At 43.8% G+C, this 13,328-nt stretch overlaps 1 protein-coding gene across 1 annotated transcript; it reads right to left on the bottom strand.

Moving 5' to 3' along the window:
* Nucleotides 1-1,816: 1,816 nt before the first annotated feature.
* NLRP10 (NLR family pyrin domain containing 10) lies at nucleotides 1,817-4,926 on the bottom strand. Its single transcript, XM_052652109.1, is given in 5 exon segments — nucleotides 1,817-1,965; nucleotides 1,968-1,982; nucleotides 1,985-2,285; nucleotides 2,287-2,773; nucleotides 4,799-4,926. Coding segments are annotated over 5 exon segments (1,080 nt in total).
* Between the last annotated feature and the right edge of the window lie 8,402 nt (nucleotides 4,927-13,328).

Raw genomic sequence — 13,328 nt, 5'->3', positions numbered from 1 at the left:
TCCATGCCCTGTTTCAGGAGGTGCTGGTCCTTTCTTACTCAGCCCTTCGAATGTAACCTAGGCCGTGAGAGTCACTCAAGTCAGAGTTCATTGTCCAGACCGAAGAGATTGTTCAAGGCTTGACATCTGCTCAGGGTCAGGTCAGAATCCTTCTCCAACTTCCCTGCAGGAGCTATTCATAAAGACTATCCCTCCCTATGGAATTATTGGCTGTAAGAATGGTTTAGGTCGATGCCCCTTGTGGCCATCTTCTCTGACATATAAGAGCAAAAGGCAGCTATAGAAAGAGCAACAGAGGGGAAGAGGGTGGAAGCCCAGACAACATTGTTAGAAAAAGCCAGACAGACCTAACTAGAACTCAGCTTTAAAAAAGAAAAGAAAGAAAATAGTGGATCGTTTAATTTTTGCTTAATCTAGTTTGATTTGAATGTGAATCCTATGTAAAATAGCATGTCTAAACTTCAGCTGGGTATTACATTCATTTTTTGAAAAACAGATCTTCTTGTTCCCATGAAAAACCAGCAACCTGACTGGGGCACCTGTTTTGTTGTTCCCCAAATATCTACGACTCCCAAGAGTTGGTCTGCTGAGAACATTCAAACTCTCTAGGGGCCATCACAGACTAGCTAAGTGGGTTCCACTGGCCTCCTCAGTAATCCAGTACAAACTGCACTTTAATTAAGTACATGTGCACACTTTCGGGCTTCCCAGGTGGTGCTAGTGATAAAGAACCCACCTGCCAATGCAGGAGACATAAGAGATGTGGGATCAGTCCCGCATCTGGGTCAGGAAGATCCCCTGGAGGAGGGCATGGCAACCCACTCCAGTACTCTCGCCTGGAGAATCCCACGGACAGAGGAGACTGGCGGGCTACAGTCCGTAGTGTCACAAAGAGTTGGACACGACTAAAGCAACTGAGCAAGCACACACACACACGTGCAGTTTCTTACACAGATGCTATATACACACACAGTCTATGTGTTCAACAGGTACATATATAATTATCAAATGTGGAGCCACCAAACTTTCCGTGTAAAGAAGAGCTCATAATAATTAGTGTCATGGGGTCCCACATTGCTCACTCAAGGCTGAGTTAACTTGGATTCATATATCTGAGCATGTCCAGCAGCTTTCTGGAACTAGTCCATGTGAACTCAACTTGTGAGGAGTCATAACAGCAATAACACTGTGCGAAAGGCAAAAAGAGGGGTGTCTGAGGTCTGAGGCAGTGGTAAAGCTCTCAGCTTCACTGGCGCTCCCGGCGACTGCTGAACGGGGTGCGGTTGGCAGTGCCTGGACAGTCTTCGTAGATCTCTGCTCTACACCATGGGCTGAGGTGTGGGAGACTAGAGAGCTGCCTGAGAAGCCCCAGAACCTGATGGAGCCCCTGACTGAGCTTCAATTTCCTCATCTGTAAAATGAGAGCTGACTGGCTTCCCTGGTGGTCCAGGGTTAAGACTGCATTTGCAATTCAGGGAGCATGGATTCAATCCATGGTTGGAGAACTAAGGTCCCACATGCCAGGTAGTATGGCTGATTAATATATAAATAAATAAAAACATAAAAATGAGAGCTGGGAACTGACCACATCTACATCTAGAATTCCTTTTTTCTTCTTTTCTCTACAAAGGGAACCAAAGCAAAAAAAAAAAAAAAAAAAAAAGATTATGAGTTAGCCCTTAGAACTGACTGATATTTCCAGAAAGAAAAGTCAGTTAAAGGCACCTCTGGGGATAGTCATGATATGTTATTACCGTGGAGCTAAATCAAGTCACAGTACAGGTTCCAAAACTAAAGGTCTGTGACAAACCTTGGCTCATTTCCAACATGGAAATTTGAAAAGTTTCCCGAATTTTGTGAAGCCACTATTTATATAAGCTGCAATTGATCGCATTACACCACAGTACGGACTGGGCACTGTGCTGGGCACTTCTGAGACCTCTCTGCCTCTCTCTACCTGTCCTTCAGCCAAGAGCAGACAACCAACAAATTCCTAGAACCTGACATGCTTTGTAGAGAACATCATTTGCTTGCACAATGTCAAGGGCATTTCTAACTTGCTTCTCATCTGTGAAATATGAGCTTAAATAACTCCTCTTCTTGTCCTCAGAGAAAGCTCTGAGGATGTGGTCAGAGTGTGGCCGTCTCAGCAAGGGCTCTGGATTCCACGAAGCCAGGGTCTGGGTGGTGATGAGAAGGGAGGACCTCGGCAGTACCATCCTCCTGATTCAAGGGTGCAGCACGTCCTCCATGAGACTGGACCTCAGCCTCTTCCACCTCTCGGCACAAGGGCCCCTGCAGATCATCATAGCCATCCAGGATAAACTGGAGCCACTCCAGCTGCCTCAGAAGCTCTGTGACAGCTGCTTGATTGTCCCTACAACATCAGAGGAGGAGCTGGTCCAGTTTGCCCTCTGCCAGCAGGGCCACATATAAGGACCCACTCTACAGCTCACATATGACATCATCAAACCAGCCTGGGAACAGGGTGCCAGTGGTCTAGTCCACCACCATTTTTCTGGCCAGGGTTATCTCTCCTATGCCAGCTGACCCCTGTAGCGCCACTCTGGGTGGGACCTGGAAGGGCTCTTCTTATGGATCAAATAGAGCCTCCACTGTGACAGAGTCCAGCTCCAGCTCCCAGCTGGGGCAGGGAGATGAGTCTGGGCTCCTTGAGCTGGGCATGGCCACTGAAAGAAGCTGGTCATGGTTGCCATTGTTGCCCCCTTCTTGACTCTCCTGTAGGTGGCGCACATGCTCTCCTGTCCATAATCTGTGCTAGACAAGTGGGGCGTTAGGTAGTGAGAAGGGAATAAACAGAGAGTAACGCTGGCCTCTGTCCTTTATTCTCATCTTCTGTGTTCCACTCTGAAGATTATACTTCTAGCAACATGGAGGGCCCACTTCAAGTATGTGTATGTGAGTGTGTGTATGTATGTGTGCCTGTGCATATATGCATGTGTGGTGTGCTTGTGCCCAGCTATGAGTGTGCAAGGCTGTGTTCTGTGTGTGGGGGGGTGTTCGTGCAGTATGAGTGAATCCTTATTTCCCCACATGCTCATGAAAGTGTGCTATGAAAGTTTGTGTATTTTTGCACACACTGCATCAGCGTGTATCTTTGTAAAAATATGTGTGTATGCAAAAGTCACTGTGTGTGTGAATGTCTGAGTGTTCACGTGAAATGTCCCCATGTGAATTGGTGAGGTCAGAAAGAGGAGAAAGGGAAACTGGAGAATGGCGACTTCATAGGAGCCCATTCCTGGTAAAGGTAAGCCAGGTGCTAAAGATAAACCGTCTTCTGAGCAGGAGCCCCCCAACTCCTGGTCTACAGAACCCTCCTGTCTCTGTGTCAGAGGAGCTCTCAGGCATGAAAGGAGCCTGTGGAGGAAGCCCCGGTTCCACAGACCCTCCGTTCTCAACCAGCACCCTAGAAAGGATGGGGGCTGTTTAGGCGACATGACTGCCCCGCCCTCTAGGGGGCATCAGTCCACTGGTTCCTTGTGAGAAGCAGGCTGAGCTACCTGTATAAGAGAAGCTGGAGAAAGGTTTGAGCCCACTGCTTGAGGCTGCTTCTTCTAGTTAGCAGAAATACCTTCACCAACACCACCCCCAACTTCTAAGCTCCTCATACTTTCTCCTCCTCTAGTATGACAACTGGAGACCGGGAGGGCATTATAACCATAAGATACCCTAATCTTTCTATTGATGAATACCTACCCTCCACCCGGCAGTGATCATGAAGCAGAAGACAGATGGGCCCCAGGCTGAGGACCTGAAGTCTGTTCCCTGTGGACAGATGTGTGCATATATGCTCCGTTGCTCAGTTGAGTTCAACTCTTGAAATATAGCAACTTCATGGACTATAGCCCACCAGGCTCCTCTGTCCATGGAAGTTTTCAGGCAACAGTACTAGAGTGTGTTGCCATTTCCTACTCCAGGGGATCTTCCCGAACCAGGAATTGAACCCACATCCCTCCCATCTCCTGTATTGGCAGGCAGATTCTTTGCCACTGAGCTTCCTGGGAATCCCCTGTGGGCAGATACTCCAAGATAAACAAAATAGCAGGGGCAGAGAGGAGCTAAGTCCTGCCCAGATAAAAGATAAAGAAAATACATATTTCTCAATTATTGAGGTCAAGGAGACTTTCCCAACCACCCATGCACAGAAAAGGTCTTGGGAGGCTAAAAAGGGAGAGGGTGTCACCCCATAATAGATGGTGTCAAGCTTCCCACAGGCCTCTGCACTGGAATCCACCTTGGCTAAGAGTGGAGGACCCTGAGGTATACCAAATACAGACTCAGAGCCAGGCTGAATAAGATGATTGGCCAGAGGAAACCCAGAAGAAATGCCCCATATAAGATACACAGAAGCACAACTCTCCCTGACCCCATCCATGTGTGCCTATTCACACGTACTTTTTTTTACTTCCTAATAAACACTTGTTTCACTATTTTCCATCTCTTTGTTGAAATTCATTTCTACAAAGCAGACAAGCCAGGGCCTTGCCAGTAGCCACTGGCCCTCATGGTCTAGTGGCTGGAATTCAGAGCTCTCATTACCCTGGCCTGGCTTCAGTTTCTGGTCAGGGAACTGAGATCCTGCTTCCTGTTACTGCTAACAAAGTCAGTCAGAGCCTTCAGCTCAAGGCCACTAGGACCCTGAGGCACTGGGGCTCCCAGGCAAGGGCAGAGGGCAAGAGTGAGAGAAAGTAGGAATTATAGGCTGGGGGGAGGATAGTCTCTGGAAATACCATGAACCAAGGAAGAGTCCCAAGGCCTCCTCTGTCCCCTGCTGCACTCGCCATCCAGACAAACGTGGCTGAGCTCCAACAGGTTCACAACCATCGAGACCCTGAGCACAATTTTCACAGCCTCCTGAGCTCCATACGTTACTTTAGAGTCAATGCAAATCCAATCTAAATTCATCTTTATGAACTTAATACAAAACCCAGACCCATTACACTCATAAATTTAAATACAAAAATCCTAAACAAAATATTAGCAATCTGAACCCAATATTGTGTGGAAGAAGTAATATGTAGTAAACAAATTGGGTTTAGCTCAAGAATGGGAGACTGTTTTAATTTTTTTAATCTACAAATATTAATCTCATTAAAAATTAAAGAAATAAAATGTATAATCATAATTGAGCAAAAAACTATAAAATTGAAAACTATTCATAACTATTTTTAAGAAACTTTCTTAGTGAACTATTGTAGAGAATTCCTTAAACTCATTAGGAATTGTAGAAATTACTTAACCTCATTAAAGGAACCTACAAAAATAACCCCAGGAAACACTATTCAAATGGGAAAAGATTAGAAAAAGTATTATTCCCTTTAAAATCAGGACCAGAACAGGCACAGTTGCGATCAGCACTTTAATTCTTTTGTTCTGGAGTCTGTAGCCAGCACAATAAAAAAAGTGGGGGGAGGGGGAAGACAAAGGTATAAGGATTAGGAATGAAAAAATGAAATCTATTTTGTGCAAAGAATGATCATCTGCATAGAAAACAAAAAAAATTAATAGATAAATTATTAAAAACAACAGATGAATAGAGCTGACAGATGATTAACTGTTGCAGTTTTATGAATTAGCAATAAAAAATTAGAAAATATGGTTATAAATGCAATATCTACAAAAGTAACAAAAATATAAACAACAAAATATGTGTACACTGTACACAAAAAAATTATAAAATCTTACAGAACTACATCAAACAGGGCCTAAATAAATTACATATCATATTCACAAATAGGTCAACTTAATATCACAAAGTTGTCAGTTCAGCTTTAATCTTTAGAGTCAATGCAATCTAAATCCATGAAATTTTACAAATTTATAAAAACAAAAGTAAACAAGTGGGACCTGATTAAACTTAAAAGCTTTGGCACAGCAAAGGAAACTATAAGCAAGGTGAAAAGACAACCCTCAGAATGGGAGAAAATAATAGCAAATGAAACAACTGACAGAGGATTAATTTCCAAAATATACAAGCAGCTCATACAACTCAATACCAGAAAAACAAAGAACCCGATCAAAAAGTGGGGAAAAGACCTAAACAGACATTTCTCCAAAGAAAACATACAGATGGCTAACAAACACATGGAAGATCCTCAGCATCATTTATTATTCAGTTCAGTTCAGTCACTCAGTTGTGTCCGACTCTTTGCGTCCCCATGAATTGCAGCACGCCAGGCCTCTCTGTCCATCACCAACTCCCAGAGTTCACTCAAACTCACGTTCATCGAGCCATCCAACCATCTCATCCTCCATTGTCCCCTTCTCCTCCTGCCCCCAATCCCTCCCAGCATCAGAGTATTTTCCAGTGAGTCAACTCTTCATATGAGGTGGCCAAAGTATTGGAGTTTCAGCTTTAGCATCAGTCCTTCCAATGAACACCCAGGACTGATTGGATCTCTTTGCAGTCCAAGGGACTCTCAAGAGTCTTCTCCAACATCACAGTTCAAAAGCATCAATTCTTCGGTGCTCAGCTTTCTTTACAGTCCAACTCTCAAATCCATACATGACCACAGGAAAAACCATAGCCTTGACTAGACGGACCTTTGTTGGCAAAGTAATGTCTCTGCTCTTGAATATGCTATCTAGGTTGGTCATAACTTTTCTTCAAAGGAGTAAGCGTCTTTTAATTTCATGGCTGCAATCACCATCTGCAGTGATTTTGGAGCCCCCCAAAATAAAGTCTGACACTGTTTCCACTGTTTCCCCATCATTATTAGAGAAATGCAAATCAAAACTACAATGAGATATTACCTCACACCAGTCAGAATGACCATCATCAAAAAGTCTGCAAATGGTAAGTGCTGGAGATGGTGTGGAGAAAAGGGAACGCTCTTGCACTGTTGGTGGGAATGTAAATTGATACAGCCACTATGGAAGATGGGATGGAGATTCCTTTAATAAAAAAAAAAAAAAACTAGGAATAAAACCACCATATGACCCTGCAATCCCACTCCTAGGCATATACCCTGAGAAACCAAAATTGAAAAATTCATATGTATCCCATTGTTCATTGCAGCACTATTTACAATAGCTAGGTTACATAGAAGCAACCTACATGTCCATCAACAGATGAATGGATAAAGAAGTTGTGGTACATATACAAATGGAATATTACTCAGCCATAAAAAAGAATGCATTTGAGTCAGTTCTAATCAAATGGATGAACCTAGAACCTATTATACAGAGAGAAGTGAGTCCAAAAGAGGAAGATAAATATCATATTCTAATGCATATATACAGAATCTAGAAAAATGGTACTGAAGAATTTATTTACAGGGCAGCAATGGAGAAACAGACATACAGAATAGACTTATGGACATGGGGAGAGGGGGGGAGAGGGGAGGAGAGCATGAGATGTATGAAAAGAGTAACATGGGAACTTACATTACCATATGTAAAATAGATAGCCAAAGAGAATTTGCTGTATGGCTCAGGGAACTCAAGCAGGGGCACTGTATCAACCTAGAGGGATGGGATGGAGAGAGGATGGGAGGGAGGTTCAAAAAGGAGGGGATATATGTGTACCTATGGCTGATTCATGTTGAGGTCTGACAGAAAACAACAAAATTCTATAAAGCAAGTATCCTTCAATAAAAAAAATTAATTAAAAAAATTTTTACAAATTTACCCTAAAACATATAGGAAAGAACAAAAGGCCAAGAATAGCCAAAACACTTTTAAAGAAAAAGATGGCAGAAGGGAGGAAGAACCTGCCCTACCAAACACTGAGACATATTCCAAAACTATAGCAATTAAAATAACATAATATCAGGGCTGCTCTACTAGATTTAAAGACTTTTTTGGGGGGGGGGCTATATTGTGCAGCTGGCAGAACCTTAGTTCTCTGACCAGGAATTGAACCTGGGCCCCCAGCAGTGAAAGCCCAAAATCCTAACCACTGGACCACCAGGGAATTCCAAAGACTTATTCTAAAGCCAGAGATATAGTCATTAATAAATCATTATATTTGTGCAGATTAGACAAAATGGAAAAGAAAAAAAAGAGCCAGAATTAGTACCTGACATTTTTGAAACTTTGATATATAAGTATCATGGCAGATCAATGAGGAAAGAAATAACAATTCAAAAGGCAAAATTTTTTAATTCCAGATAAATTAAGGGGTTAGAACAAAATTTTAAAAAAACATTAAAATATAAAGAAAATACATGCCTATCTTTATGCTGTTCAAATAGGAAGGATGTCTTAAACCAGACCCAAAAAGCTCTAACCATAAAGAAAGTATTGACAATCTTTACTACACTACAACCAAGATTGGTTCTTCAAAAAGTACCTCATGGGAAGTGAAAGGAAAATCTATAAACTTGCAGAATGTATTTGAAATATTTATAACTGATAAGAGATGGGTATAAAGGTATGTAAAGAAATCCCTTTTAAAAATAAAATAAATAATATATAAGTAAATAAATAAGCAACCTAATAGAAAACAGAGCAAATGACATGAAAAGATTTTTCATGGAAGTCAAAATACGCATGGCCACTGACATATAAAGAGATACTCAACCTTATTAGTAACCTGGAAAATGCAAATTAAGCCCACAAGTAGATACCATTAAATATTCATTCAATTGGGAAAAATTAAGATGTGGCAGAGTTCATTCATCAGTGAACTCTGAACTCTTTTATATATTGCTAACAGGAGTGTAAATTGGTAAACCCCTAGGAAAACAAGTTGCTTTGGAGGCTGGAAGTCTGGGATCAGAATGCCAGCAAGGTCAGTTTCTTTTGGGTGCTCTCTTCCCGGCTTACAAACAGTTATCTTCTCACTATATCCTCACAGTGTGGACTTCTTATTAGACCACAATCCTACTAAATTAAAGTCCCAACCTCATAACCTTATTCAACTTTAATTACCTCTTAAAGACCCTATCTTGAGATAAAGCCACATAACCATTGGGGTTTCGGATGAATTTTGGGAGGCCACAACTGGACAAGTACCACCAATTACCAGGTGCTCAAGGCCACATATACAGAAGGATTTTTAAAGCAGTAGTGTTCACAATATCAAGAAATGCAAGCAACCCCATGCCCATTCAATAAATTGGAAAATAAAATTTGATATATTTAAACAATAAGATATTATACAGCAAGGGAAACGAATGAACTGTAGTTAAATGCAATACCACGAATACATCTTAGTGAACTGAGATTGGGAAGAAAAGACTTTCCAAAAGTTTACTACTTTCAGTATTATACTCTTGTAGAGTTCAAAAGCTAGCAAAATTAAAGAATAAATTATTTAGTCATATATATAATTTAAATAAAACCATGATTTTAAGTAAATGATGATAGACCCAAAATTCAGGTTAAGTATCATTTCTCTCTCTCTCTTTTGAGGATTTATTGATCAGCTGCTCTGAGTCTTAGCTGCAGCACACAGACCTTCGATCTTCATTGCAGCATGCAGGGTCCTTAATTGAGACATGTGGGACCTTGTTTTTTTTCTTAGTTGTGGCATGTGGAATCTCCTATTGATAGCTATGGTATATGAGATTGAGTTCTCCAGCTAGGGACTGAACTCAACCCTCTTAGCCACTGGACCACCAGGGAAGGCCCTAAATAAATAGTCATTTCTAAGATTGGGTAGTGAGGCAATGAAATATTGAAAAAGAAGACATAGTATGTATGAAACAGAGATGCTAAAGCCAGCTCATCCTGTCTCACAAAAGCCAACTGTTAAATTTTCCAGTATTTTGAGAGCCGGTTGTTAGACTGCTCATAGTTTGCAATCAACTATGTATATACACCCTGTGTCTACATATACCATGGAAATAAGTAAACACCAAAATCAGGGCCACATTTTTTTTTTTTTCAGGTAGCTGGTTGTTAAACACTTAGTAGCATACCACTGTCTGCACCTTGGCATGAAGTCAAGGGGGTTGGTGAGGCTCACTGCTGCTAGAATCTAAGCGTCCTGGAGAGGCAGGAGTCAGGGATGGTTAAGGTTAACAAGCCAGAGAAAGAAGCTACACTGACCCAAAACCAGGGGAAGGGAGGGAAGACCGGAGGCAGGTATAGATACTAAGTTATGAATATCAGGAAACCAGAGAATGGAGGGAAGGGAGTGCCAAGCCAAGAAGACAAGAAGGAGGCTGGTCTTGGAGAGCCCCGGCGACAGGCAAGTGCTATAAGCCATGGGTCGCCTGGTCAGGCTGGCTTTTGACAGGGTGACCAATCAGCTGATGGGGTTTGGTTGCTATAGAACATTCCCCCTGCAGGAAGCAGGTCTGCAGCAGCCACCGAAAGTGCCTCCAGCCGGAGGGCTTTAATGTCACTGAACTTCAGTGTAACAGGAATGTCTCAGGCTAGTGAAGACTGGCTGAGGAGCATGGCTTCCTGAAAACGCCTGTAGTGGTCAGGGACCAACTGGGGGTCGGAGGCCACCCACCAGCCTGCCTGTGCCAGTCCAAGTCTGCAGAAGGATGAGATGACTGTCCACTAAGGAGTGGCTCCTCTGGTCTCTGCCCCACAAGGGCAGCCAGAAAGTGGAAAGTGTTAGTCACTCAGTCGTGTCTGGTTCTTTGTGACCCCACGGACTGTACACAGCTCACCAGTTTCCTCTGTCCATGGGATTTTCCGGGCAAGAATACCGGAGTGGGTTGCCACTTCCTTCTCCAGTGGATCTTCCTGACTCTGGGATTGAAACTGGGACTCTTGCATTGTGGTGCTGTCTTTATTGCCCAAGCCACTGTATGAGGGAGTGGTTCCTGTAGGCTCTGTCCCACAGGGCAGCCCAAGTAAGTCCCAGTTGCAGAGTTGAGAGAGCCTGGGGTGCCCCCTGGAGGTTCTCTCACGTTGCTGTTTTTGTTCAGTCGCTTCAGTTTTGTCTGACTCCTTGCAGGCCCATAGACTGCCACATGCCAAGCTTCCCTGTCCTTCACTATTTCCCAGAATTTGCTTAAACTCATGCCCGTTGAGTCAATGTTGCCATCCAACCGTCTCATCCTCTATCTCCCACTTCTCCTCTTGCCTTCAATCTTTCCCAGCATCAGGGTCTTTTCCAATGAGTCAGTTCTTCATATCAGGTGGCCAAAATACTGGAGCTTCAGCTTCAGCATCAGTCCTTCCAATGAATATTCAGGGTTGATTTCCTTTAGGATTGACTGGTTTGATCTCCTTACTGTCCAAGGGACTCTCAAGAATCTTTTTAAAGCATCACAGTTCAAAAGCATCAATTCTTTGGTGCTCAGCCTTCTTTACAGTCCAACTCTCACATCCATACATGACTACTGGAAAAATCATAGCTTTGACTATAGGGACTTGGTCGGCAAAGTGATGTCTCTGCTTTTTAATACACTGTCTCAGCTTGTCATGGCTTTTCTTCCAAGGAGGAAGTGACTTTTAATTTCATGGCTGCAGTCACCATCCACAGTGATTTTGGAGCCCAAGAAAATAAAGTCTGTCACTGTTTCCGTTATTTCCCCCTCTATTTGCCATGAAGTGATGGGTTGTCACTGAAGTTGGGGCTCCCCCCTCTCCAGCCATTACTGGGGTCGGGGGTGGGGGGGTGTGGATTGGTGCACCAAGCTATAGGTCCACCTTTAACACGAGCCTGCAGCTATGACCCTGGGCTTGTCAGGCAGGACTGGCAAGCATGTTCCTCAGGACAGCCAGGAACCCACGTGTGATGGAGAATCTTATGTGTCAGTTTTACTGGGGCACAGGATCCCCAAATACTCGATCAAATATTTTTTCTGGGTGTGTTTGTGAGTGCTCTTGAGTGAAATGAACATTTAAATTGCTAGACTGAGTAGAGCAGATTGCCTTCTGTAACACCAAATGCTTGAATAGAACAAAAAGGTTGACCCTCTCTCAAATTAAGTGAACTCTCCCTGCCTAAATGTTGAGTAAGTCCATGCTCATGCTCAATCGTGTCTAACTCTTTGCGATCCCATGGACTGTAACCTGCTAGGTTCCTCTGTCCATGGGATTTCCCAGGCAAGAATACTGGAGTGGGCTGCCATTTCCTCCTATGTCTCCTGCCTTGCAGGTGGATCCTTTACCCGCTAAGCCAGCGGGGAGGCCCTTGTTGAGCAAGGACACTGGTCTTTCCCAGCCTTCAGACTCAAATTGAAACATAGGCTCTTCTAGGGTCTGGAGTCTGCCAGCTTTGGGGCTAGAAGTACACATTGGCTCTCCTTGACTCCAGCTCATCCACCAAAGATCTTAGGAATTGTCAGTCTCCTTAATCACCTGAGCCAGCTCCTTGTCATAAATATATATTTCCTGTTGCTTCCTCTGAAGAGCCCTAAGACTCCATTCACTGTGTACACAACACATTTCCCATATGTAAGGGGACGGTCCATTTTCTCTCTCCCTATGCCTTCTGCCCTTTGCTAATAAACCTGGACCCAGAGTTTCTGTTTATATGGTTCAGCCTGCCTAGATCCCTCAATCAGCCACTAAAAAGCCAGCATTTGGATGTATGAATGCCCTTGTTCCAGCCAGTCAGCGTCCCTGGAAAGACCACACCAATGATCGCTCTCCTCCCGCCGCTGAGCAGAGGAAAATCACAAAGATTGATGGGATCCTTGAGATCTCTGGGCTAAGCTGGGTCCTCAGATAATGGTTCAATGCTGCTGAGGGCTCACTCTCCATCTCTCTTCCTAACACTGTCCATCCCCCAAGGCTGAACTCCACCTTTGCCCGGCCATTCTCAGCAGATGGTCTTGCCTCCACTTTCTTGAGAAAAGCATTTGACAGGAATTCCTGCAATGTCCCTTCTCTCCCCCATTCAAATGTCTCTGAATCTCAATTCATCCTTTTCTCTGTCCCTTCGAAACAAAAAAGGTCCTTAATCTCCCGATATAAAGGCAAAGTTCTTGAGGGTGCAGGGTCCACAGCCAACTCAAATCCACACATGGAGAGGTCCCAAGGTTCTGCATGGTCATTTGGGAGCAGCAACACTTCACTGGAGCGGTTCTTGCCTCTGGACTTTTTCCCATGGGATGATCTCAGGGGACCAGCCCTGGCTAAGGAAGATGCCCCCTCCGCCGCCCCCAGGCATCCAGAAGACAGGCCAGAGCCCAGGGCAGCCTCTCGAGCAGGTCCCTCAGGCCATGCAAGACCATCCCTCTAACCTAGGCTTTTTCCATCCAGTCCTCCTTCCTCCCTTGAAGACAATTCACCTTGTTCGCACTTGTATATTCAATCTTTCTTTCTCCTCTAAATCCTTACCCTTGGTTAATTGTCCCCATCTCAATCCTGCTGTTCCCTCTGTTACTGCTTTAAGTGTCTCCTTTCCTCCCTCAGGCAGTTTCTTTGAGAGAGTAGCCAGCACTCATACC

This window comes from Budorcas taxicolor, chromosome 15, assembly GCF_023091745.1.
Source record: "Budorcas taxicolor isolate Tak-1 chromosome 15, Takin1.1, whole genome shotgun sequence".
NCBI classification, from domain to species: domain Eukaryota; kingdom Metazoa; phylum Chordata; class Mammalia; order Artiodactyla; family Bovidae; genus Budorcas; species Budorcas taxicolor.
Note: the sequence above shows the minus strand (reverse complement) of the source record. Positions and strands in the feature narration are given on the sequence as shown.